Source organism: Mercenaria mercenaria, chromosome 8 (assembly GCF_021730395.1).
Source record: "Mercenaria mercenaria strain notata chromosome 8, MADL_Memer_1, whole genome shotgun sequence".
NCBI classification, from domain to species: domain Eukaryota; kingdom Metazoa; phylum Mollusca; class Bivalvia; order Venerida; family Veneridae; genus Mercenaria; species Mercenaria mercenaria.
Genome location: NC_069368.1, coordinates 74,564,881 through 74,575,620, shown reverse-complemented (window position 1 = coordinate 74,575,620; position 10,740 = coordinate 74,564,881). Strand labels below are relative to the sequence as shown.

Sequence of the window (10,740 nt, the reverse complement as noted above, 5' to 3'; positions counted from 1 at the left end):
TCGTGCTCGGTCATTATGTTTCTTAGTCATCTTGGCATATCCATAAAAATGAGGGCTATTGACCGGCAAACAAGCTGTTGACAGATCTAACGAAAGACACTGATAGACAATATACAGTATACCCAAGTCACACATACGGCGCGGATAGCTACGTCTAGCCACGGATAGAAACGTAGTAATCCGTATCGATCCGTACCTGAGCCCTACGGATTGATATTGATACGGGTTACTACTTTAAGGTACGGCTCGGGTACGGATCGATACGGATTACTACGTTTCTATCTGTGGCTAGACGTAACCGCGCCGTATGTGTGACTGGGGTATAAGGTGACATATAATACTGTTATTTTTACTTGCATAATACGTTTATTTACCTTTTCATGCTAAGAATGCGGAGACTATACTTTGATGATGCCAGCTGGCTACAAAGTTTCATCGGCCGTCCCTTACGAGTATTATCATCACGGCATGAGCTTAGTCAGCTGTCTGTCCGTCTGTCTCGTGACAAATGAAAGCTGTACTATCATGTACGAGGAAGAAAATCTGGACTGCTGGGTGTACACCAGTTGCTTGGATACATGTGCTATAGAAAATGGACAGGGTTCAAATGATCGCGTGTACAAACGTCAATGCGAACCTAAAGGTAATGTTACAACTATTGTTGTTGATAACGTTCAACATTGAGTTACGTTTTTTGAAAGGTTTGTCAGGTAGGCGGCGTTCACAGTTTTAGTGTGAGACTTATGGCATTTTGAATGCAGAGAATACGAGGTATGGAATATTCAACATTCGAATTTAAGGTGCAGTTTTAAAGTCCTTGTAAGGTAAATAACGTTCACAATTCTAGTTAAAATGTAGATTTTATAAGGTTGGGAGCATTCACGATTCAAGTGTAAAGTGGATTTTTTTTTAAAAAATGGCCTATTTGAAAGCTGTATGAAGTGGACAAAGTTATGACTGGAAGACTTCATGGATAGGCAACATTCACATTTCAAGTGTGAGTTAATAATCGCAGAGCTAATAATGCATTTGAATGTTCCATAAGGAAGGTATACTATTAAACTCTTCAAGGGTAAGTATACCTGTATTTGAAGACATAATGAGAGTTAGGTTTAAGAGTTAGGTAATATTATATCTAATGGCATTGTGAGGTTGGAAACATTTGAAATATAAGTATGAGGCAATGTTACATCTTACCGTCTTAGATGTTGTAACACATGCTAAAGGCTCTCTGTTTCGTCTTATATTTTATTAGATTTAATCTAATTCGTTACAATGATGCTGTGCAAGCAAATGTATAAACTGTGTTATATTTATGGAATTTATAATAATTACGGATGTACATTCCTCGCTTTTTTTAAGGTACAACAAATCTAGCCCTTTATAAACCCACATCTATGTCAAGTGTGTGGACGGATTACGTATCTCCCCTTGGTGTTGACGGTGACACAACACAAAATTTATATGCAGATGCGTGTTTCCATACTGACGGTGAAGTAGGACCCTGGTGGAGAGTTGACTTGGGGGCTGTGCACCGTATTCATCGTGTAGTTATATACAACAGATTCGACAGTAAAAGTAAGCTGTTCTATACCTTCAGTTGTAAGCTGTTAAATCATGTACTTTTATACCAACCGTGTAGTTAAATACAACAGAAACTAAGGTAAATCTTGTCGCAACTAGACAGTCTAGTTGCGACAAGATTTACCTTAGTGTCTGTTGTAAGTTTCATGAGTCATTGCACCGTGTTTCATGTATTAAGTCTGACTTAATACATGAAACACGGTGCAATGACTCATGAAACTTGCACTGAAATATGTTATTATGATGTCACGTTTTGAAAAAAATCTTTATATTAAGGTTTAGCAGTATATCACAAAACAACATATTTTTTCGGCGACGCCGTCTAAATTCGTTTTCGTTATCTATGCCACGTGACTTCAGTTTGCGAATCAAACTACTTGATAACGCATTATAGATAATTTATCAAAGTGGAAGATTTATGCAACACTCTGCCTGATTGGACGAGAGTGTCAATTTCTTTCACTCTGTTGAATGTGCTACGCTGAGTGAAATGTAGACAAAGCGTTTATCCTAAACGATGCTGTTTACAGTTTTAAAGCTAACTTTGGCTCAGTATATTTAGCAAGAATGTTGATATATCTCAAAATGATAAGTAAGTTTGATAAATATGATACAAACCTGTTTAAATACCAACCAGGGCCGTAGCCAGAGGCAAATTTGAACCGAGGCAGTCTAGGGGGGTCCGGGGGCATGCTCCCCCTTGAAATTTTTTTTCTCTAGATCGTCTATGGTGCATTCTGGAGAGTCCTGCGACCATGTTTTACTACTTTAAATTTGGTGTTTTTAATGTAGTTTTGTACTGATTTATTATGTTTTTATGATAAAATGACAGAAAATAATTCGGAAATAAGGTATATTGGGACATGTAACAATGTAAAACTAGCTTTATTGAACTACAGTTCATGTATACAAAATTTTTCGCATTATTCAGGATACAAAGGCAAAGAAATTCTTCTGTTCCCCGATGAGCTCCAAAGTCTTAATATTTCATTTTTGTCCAGGTCAATGTCTTTGTTGATATACATTAGTGCTAACCCATTCAAGCGAATACTTTTCATCGACGAACTGGTCCATGTTTTTAGCCTACGGAGAGCACTAAAGCTACGTTCACACGAACATGAGCCAACAGGTAAACTTAAAATTAACTGGAATATGGTACAAATGTTAGGGAAATAGCTTTGGTCACATCTGTCAAATCCATCTTGAAGAGACATAGGTTTCATAATGTTTTCATTATATCGTTTCCACCTTATTATTTCAGTTTCAAACTGACTGGTCATCGGAAGATCATTTTCAAATGTTTGTTTTATTTTGTCAATTGAGGAATTAGTTAATTTGTCATGATTTCTGGGTAGTAGATAAGTTCCCTGTAAAACATCCCCAAGTTGCTCTGGAAATCGAGAAGAAAGGTGCAGTATCACGTGATCTAAAAACGGGTAGAAATAGTTAATCCTGAAGTGGTCCGGGACAGAAGTGTTATCACCTGCATTTGCCCGATGTCTCTGCCTACCGACAATTCTTGGTTTTCCAGGTGTTATGCTCATATGTGTAGCAATTTTCACTGACCGTTCATAAAGTTTTTCAAAGGAATCAGATTCGTTGCGCATAGCTGCTAGGATATCTGTAACATTACGTGCTTCGGTATGAGCTCTTAACAGGTCACAATCCTTTGCTTGTAAATTCACCGATAATGGTCTTACAAATGCCAAAATGTACTGCGTCAAACATGCGGTAAAAATGAACTCAAAGGTCTCCATCGATTTTAAAAAACTTGAAGCATCATGGGTTGACTGACCTGACGATTCGTCCATAATATCGCCCAGAGCATTGTAGATGTGCTCATAATGTACTAAAAGTGTGCTTATGGAGTCAATTCTCGATAACCATCTAGTATCTGAAAGTGTGGGAAGAGTTTTTCTTTTAGAAGCACACTGAAATATGACAGTTTCATTTTCATCTTCACACTCTGGTGTGTCCGCTAAAAGATCAGACACTGTGGATTTGACATATGTCTACTCAGAATAGTTTTGCGTTTAGCAGAATTGTGAAAAAAGAAAGTAAGTTCTTGAAATGTGTTCATAAAATTGCGAATCTGTGGAACTTGACTGCATGTTGAGACAACCACTAGGTTTAAACAATGACTCTTACAATGCGTGAAGTACTTAGCATGTGGATACCAAGCAGCTATGCGCGAGTGAACACCTTTAACGTGGCCATTGTAGCTGCCCCATCAAAACCTTTCCCCCGCCACTTGGATAGGTCTAGATTCCATTGTTTTAGACTCTCAGTTAGCTTAACTGTAATTGTTTCGGCATCGGTCTTTGGCAGTTCAATAAAACCGATAAAATCTTCACGGATTTCCTTACCAGCTATATAACGCACACACACACTCATTTGTTCTGTCACACTTATATCAGTCGTTTCGTCCGCCATTATGTAAAAAAAGGGAGAATCAGAAACATCACGCACTATCTTCTTACGTATGTAGTCACCAATGCAAGAAATAATTTCATTTTGTGTTTGTGGTGATGTGTATTTTGCGTTTTTCGGGCTACTTATTAGATTTTTGTAAAGTTTTTCGTCATTTGTGCTTATCCATTCTAAAAAGTAGTCAAAATTACTGTCTTTGCGGTTTTGGTCTTTTATCCAACTTCCTCTGAGAGGAATTCCGCGAGATGAAAATTTTATTATAACTTTAATAATAGCCATAAGAAGGTGTCTATTTCCAGCTATTTTATCAGAAAAGGCTGTGCTTAGTGACGCATTTATTGGTTCTCTACTGCCTTTATACACGTCCAAAAACATTGCACTAGCTGTTACTGCATCACTATGTGCTTGAGATGAATCGTGAGTTGGCAGTGCGCCCCTTTTCGCACCTACTGAATTTTTCCAATCGTTAAATGCCATACAAGTAAATTCGGTGTGTCTAAGATCCTTGCGTGCAAACACAAAACACGGCGCACAGAAGACCCCGTCTTGACTCACCGAGTACCGCAGCCAGCTGTAGGTTGTTTCCCAAGATGGGTTATATCTTCTATTTTTACTAGAAGGATATTTCAAGAGTCTATTCACATTGAAGGTAAGAATGTGGTACTTTTCGTCATCTGTCAGCTCTGTACGACGGAATACTAAAGCCGCTAAATCAGGACATACACCTGTAAAAATATATACAGGATGTAATTCAAAGTACAAAAGAGCGATGGTTAAATCAGATTTGCATCCCAGATATCGTAAGAAATCAAAAGAACACAAACCGATTTAAATGACCGATCGCAGAAATATTAATTTGAACGTTTTGATTTATTTTCAATCTGTTTCTAATCAGTAAAACATTGAACAGCGTCTTTGTCTAAGGCTAGTGCGCCAGATTCCGGGTCAAGAGGACGAATCCCGTGAGAGGCGCGATTCTTCTACTAGTTCTCTAATTCCTAAATAGGCGCGAATACTGGTAAGAAATCCCATGAAGCAGTCATCGAGCCTGATTAATACAAGTTGTAGGAACTTGTTTTACAGTCTGTGTAAAATAAATAAGTTTAAACTAAGCTAATTAAAAGCTTTGATTCTTTATGATCATCTTGTGGTAACTCGATTGAGATTATCTTTTATGAATTAAACATCAACACCTACTATTGTAATGATAAATTTTAGTAAACAAAAAACTCTTGATACGAAGTATTGTTTAGCAGTTGGCAGTAATATACAAAATACTCGGTGTAAAATCCGTAACATCTGACCTGGCGTTAAGACAGTGGCTGCATTAGAACCGACTGGATCTGGAAAAGCAGAGCAAACTGGGTCTGAGGACGGCTGAACAGACGTAGTTGGTGTATTTGGCGTGTTGACAGTTTCAGTGTTAGTACCAGAACCCGATGCTGTAAAATATGAATCGAGCTTTTGTTGAGTTTTTCTTTTCTTTTTTGGTAATGAATCAATTTCGATATTTGAAGAACGTTCACTTTCACGTATTTTCTTAAAAAGGGGAACTACATGGTTGGCAACGAACATGTGGTCAGTTCGACTGAAATCGCCATCTCTTGTCCAGAATAGGATTATTACATCATTCGATACTTCACCACACTCTTGTGGAAACGTGAATGACGTATCGCCAGCAGGATAAACACTATTATCGTATAATCCTCGATAGTTCCAAGGCACATCAGGATAAACAGATCGTATTTCTCTTCCAAGCACAGTGCTCAAACCCATGATGTGGAGAATTGAGGCCCATCGCTTATCCTCGTGTGTTTTTAAACCTTCAGCCTTTATAAAGTCAGAAATATTTTCCAATGTTAAGGAAAGGGGCTCATCTTCAGGATTCGAGACTACAGTTTGAAACAAAGTCGCTATATCATCTAAACACATGTTCTGTTCAGCGGCAATTTGTAATCAGTGGGTGGCTCTGCGTGTATCTGTACGCATTGTTGTGTAGTTCTTCAGCTACTGCATGTCGAAGTCTGTGTGCTAATTTCTCGTTGCCTGAAAGAAGCAAAACCATATAGTATATTGGTCAAAGCCAACTGGCGAACAAAATAATTTTGCACCCTGCTGGCTAAAATACATAGAAACTGAAGTAGATTGTTCGTGTCTATAATGTAGATTTTATTGAACCAGTCTCAATTCAACCGAGACTGACATTTTTCTGTGTTCGGGGTGTATTTTGTGCTTCCGGAAGATCATTTTACTAGGACTTATTTATATACCACTGTAGCTGGCTTTTAGTGATGTGTGGCCGCTGTAAAAAGTCGCCCGTGCTTCGTACATAGTGCAGTTATCCGTTTTTATTATATACCTAAATAAATTCTGTAAAAAAATCGGCTTGTATTTCACAATTAAATATGAACAGACAGACAAAAATTCCGTATTGTACCTTTTAAATTCCATATTGTACATTCCGTATTGTATGCTGCCGGGCTGTTTTCATAAATATGCATGACCCGACACATTTCTATAAATAGCGCACATAAAAACTTCACTAAATACCATTTAATATCGATAAAACATTGAAGATTTCGTTCAAGAACCAGCCAAGAATCAAAATGGTAAAGGTATATAACAAAAACATCATTATAACAGTAGCTAGATCTGGGACTTTGTATTCGGCTCTCGTGGATTTTGCAAGGTCGGATCACACTCGGCGCTTGCGTGCCTCGTGAGATCCGATCTGGCAAAATCCACTCGAGCCGAATACTGCATCCCAGATCAATCTACTGTTATAATAACCCTATTGTATTTTCTGGTCTTTCGGGATCATTGAATATAATCTGGTTTAACTAAAAGGTAGAGTTCCACCCAGTCTGGGGCTAGGGGCCATTGATAGTGTTGCATTTCGGATGTATTTCGTGATTCCGGAAGAACCTATTTATAAAAAGGATAAATCGGTGATTTTTATTAAAATCTTTGAACTTTCGCAATAATACGAACATGACTAAGAGCTTTAGTAGATCTACTAGCACGTTATTAAATACAATGCATTTGTGACCCGCCAAAACGCCGTTTTAACTAAATAAATACCAGACCATAGAGACCTAGCGTTATTTCGAACGTCATTTCTCAACAAAACTTTATTCTGCACGAGGGTCCCTCTTAACGTGACGGCCCACATTAAAAAATATTATATATGCCGTAACTTTATAAAAAATCTGAGTGAAGATATTTGAATTTCATGCAGCAGACCATTGAATGTGACAATTACATCACATATAGATCTTGGCCAAAGTTTAAATGAAATACGCATTTTGCTAACAGATAATGGTTACATACCACAAAGGGCTAACGAACATGCATTGTACAAACAATTCCCGTTGCCTGTTGACTTAATGGCAATGAAACTGGTCGACCATTTCTCTGGTAGCAATGCCATGGATAATTCATCCTGAAAACCCAATGGAATAAATATTTCATTAAAATGAAAACAAGAATATTCAAATGACATGTATCTAAAAAAAAAAAAAATGGACCTTCATGGATTCGATCCGTGTTCCGCTGCGTGACAGGCGGGTGTGCATACCATTCGACCACAGCAGACATTATTTTCTCTTGGCTTTAAATATAATATTAACATTTACATGATGTTTAAATATAGAAACAAACTGGTGTGCAATGTCCATAGTGCCCAAATTCGATAATGAGTGAGAATGGTTGGACAAATCATAGAATTGCGGAGTCTCGGATATATCTAATACGATATCAGTGCAGAATAGAATCTCGTCGATAGGCTGCTTGGATGCAGCAGGCTAGTGAGGCTAAAGTTCAGAGAGCGGGATTATTCAACGTGATACTTACCACTTGGACTGGCCCTGGATTCACCTCTATCCCAGCAATAAATAGCAGCATACCAATGAATCCGACGACACCTACTGCATGCAGGGTGTCCAGGTCAAACACGGCCTTCATTCTCGGACAAAAACGTCCGATTCGAGCTCGATATGTTTGAATGTCGATCATTTTTTTTGTTTACAAAAGTAATATAAATGCGACACACTTATGAGTATGCGGATCCATAATTCTAAATCTGATTAAGAATTATCTAATAGGCTGTAGATCTATATTACGGCTGTTACTGTAAAGTCATTCTGAATGGGTGTAATATACTAGTATCATTTCCGTATGTTTTTGAACTTGAACTTGAATTGGTACCATTTGTATTCTTAATTGAAATACATGTAGGCCTTCTTAATTACTTTTTTCATTGCATGCCAAATTTTAACCGAGGCAACTGCCTCACTTGCCTCAACGTAGCTACGGGCCTGCCAACATATATCAAATTAAAGAAAGAGCTGAATACGGTCTGCGTATCACATGAATAAGGGTGTGATAAGAGTCTTTTATGTAGAGAAGTGCACTTTAAAAGATTTTCCTTGTTTACAATTGTCGTCTGTATATGAAAATGTTTCTTGCTTTTGTGACTTATTCAGATTGCATATTAAAATGAGTAATTGTTTGCTTTGATATATTTGTTATATATTATTTAACTGATTTATTATACATGAATATTTTTCTTAAGTATGGTATGCAAATATTGAACTCAGTTGAAATCTGTTTTATTATATATATGCTATAAAATGACTGAATCTCATTACACCGAAATGAAGGTACGCTGCATACAGTTTATCTATGTGATATGACTACGGCATACAGTTTATCTATGTGATATGACTACGGTCAAACTTTGCTTATGAAACAGAAATATTGAAAAAATTACAATTGTATGTTTTGCTTGACCTTCACTTTTTTATAGGTGTGACGTCATTGTCCAAAGATTCATGAATAGCGAATATGCTATTTGTTAAAGCGGGATCAGTTGGCCTATTTTAGAAATAAATAAAAATAATAAAATAAAAAAAAATCCTTTAATTGATTTTTCTCATGTATTCTAATCAAACTTGATTTGTAGCATCTTTATTATGCCCGCAGCCAACTTTGTTCAGCTGGGACATTTGATCCCTTTTAGGGGCTGCTAGAGCTAAAACTAGAAATGCCTTTATACAGCGTCTCATGAACAGTTTGGTGGATCTTTGTCATACTTGGTCTGGAGCATCATTATAAGGTCTTCTTCCAAATTTATTTATATAGGAACTTGGGCCCTATTAGGGACCACTATAGCTAAAAGTAGATATGCCTTTCTTCGCATTAACCACTAAAATGTAATGGATTTTTATCAAACTCGATGTGTAACAATATCGTAAGGTCTCCTGCTATTTTGTTACAAATGGGGATAGGGACCAATTTAGCTAAAAATATAAACACGTTTAATGACCTCTTCTCATGAACCGCTTCATGAACCTTCATCAAACTACAGTTGTAATTATTCATCTAAGGATAAAGAAACAAAATTGCAACCCTACGAAACCTTTGCGAAAAAATTAAAAGAGAACCATTTAAATTGTTAAAGTGCGGTGTTTAGTTTTGCAATTTGAAAAAATGTTAGATGAAAGATGAATGTTAGATGAAAAATTCATAAACTTCTTTCCTTATTACAATTCGCCGAAGGTACCGAAGCGACCATTATTGAAGCAACGGATGTTTACGTTTTGCACAGTAGACTGGTTTCAGAAGTTGTTGTTGTTGTGAGATGTTGTTGTTTGATTTTGTAGTAGATGAAATAATTTTTATTTTTATTCTTTTATACAGATTTAAGTCTCATTTAAATGTAATTATAAATATGATTTTAATAACTAACACAGTCTTTTGTAATTCTAATTTTAGAATGGCTTTGTATTAATTTTAGTATAGATCTAGTCTTTTTATGATTTTATATTTGTATACAAAGATGAGACTATAATAAACTATGAGTTGAGTTGAGTTGAGTTACCATTCAAACTCAAATCGAGTCTGTAAGTAATTTGATTTTTTGCAAAGGCTGTGCTTAAAGATTCGATTACCTTTTCAGGTAACAGAGCACATGACGTGGTTCTATCTGTTGGCGTCACCGAAACTAATTTAGTTGTGCAGTATTATCTACCATTACTTTATAGTACCTACCCATTTTCGTTAGTCAGCAGTACAGTCGCCCAATTTGTCCAACTTGAGATCAATGCAACTTTTTCGGAGTACTTTCATTTATGCGAAGTGGAAGTTTACGGAGTTCCAGGTAAATACGCATTTTTAAAAAAAAAATTAGTTGTCCATAAGCTAAGATCCTTGAGAGAAGATATAGATATATTGGACGATTCTTTTCTGGTTTAATTTAAGTTAAATTGTATCTTGATATGTATACGACTGGTCTGGATTTGCTGTCATTTCAAATGTTTAAATATTTATCCACAACTTCTCAGCATGAAACAGACGTGGAGGACGAACACTTTAAATCATACAGTTACGACTCCATTACATAGGCTTGGGGTTGCAAGTAAAAGCTATTTAGAGCTACATATTGCGTAAGCTGTAGGGATGCGTGCAATTCCCAAAAAATTACAACTTACATCAAGGCTTTCGTACTGACGATAATTCCTAAATATTTCAATGTACGTTCACATATATATATGTAAACCGAAACGGAAACAGAAAGGGCAATGAAACTGACACGAAAACATACCCCGATCTAATATTGAGTTTAGTGCTGCTAGAAAACCGCTGTTTTTTTTTTCAATTTGCCCTTACTCATACAAATATTAGCTTACACACGTTCTATTCAGGAGTCTCATAAAAAACCGCACC

The 10,740-nt window shown here is 36.6% G+C and overlaps 2 protein-coding genes across 2 annotated transcripts; both read right to left on the bottom strand.

Moving 5' to 3' along the window:
* Positions 1-2,507: 2,507 nt before the first annotated feature.
* Positions 2,508-3,395, bottom strand: LOC128558908 (52 kDa repressor of the inhibitor of the protein kinase-like). The gene has a single exon (XM_053549196.1). It carries the CDS (start codon positions 3,393-3,395, stop codon positions 2,508-2,510), a length of 888 nt encoding a protein of 295 aa, XP_053405171.1.
* A 373-nt stretch (positions 3,396-3,768) lies between these two features.
* LOC128558907 (uncharacterized) lies at positions 3,769-8,213 on the bottom strand. The gene is made up of 3 exons (XM_053549195.1): positions 7,867-8,213; positions 7,345-7,456; positions 3,769-4,739 (listed from the first exon to the last, which is right to left on the bottom strand). Exons 1-3 carry the CDS (start codon positions 8,026-8,028, stop codon positions 3,769-3,771), a joined length of 1,245 nt encoding a protein of 414 aa, XP_053405170.1. The 5' UTR covers positions 8,029-8,213.
* Between the last annotated feature and the right edge of the window lie 2,527 nt (positions 8,214-10,740).

What these genes read in the sequence shown, in the direction of transcription:
- LOC128558908 (XM_053549196.1), bottom strand. Translation starts at nt 3,395, where the DNA reads ATGGACGAATCGTCAGGTCAGTCAACCCATGATGCTTCAAGTTTTTTA.
- LOC128558907 (XM_053549195.1), bottom strand. Translation starts at nt 8,028, where the DNA reads ATGATCGACATTCAAACATATCGAGCTCGAATCGGACGTTTTTGTCCG. An exon ending in ATCCAGGGCCAGTCCAAGTG is followed by an intron (nt 7,457 to 7,866) that starts GTAAGTATCACG and finishes TTGGGTTTTCAG; the next exon opens with GATGAATTATCCATGGCATT. An exon ending in ATGTTCGTTAGCCCTTTGTG is followed by an intron (nt 4,740 to 7,344) that starts GTATGTAACCAT and finishes ATATTTTTACAG; the next exon opens with GTGTATGTCCTGATTTAGCG.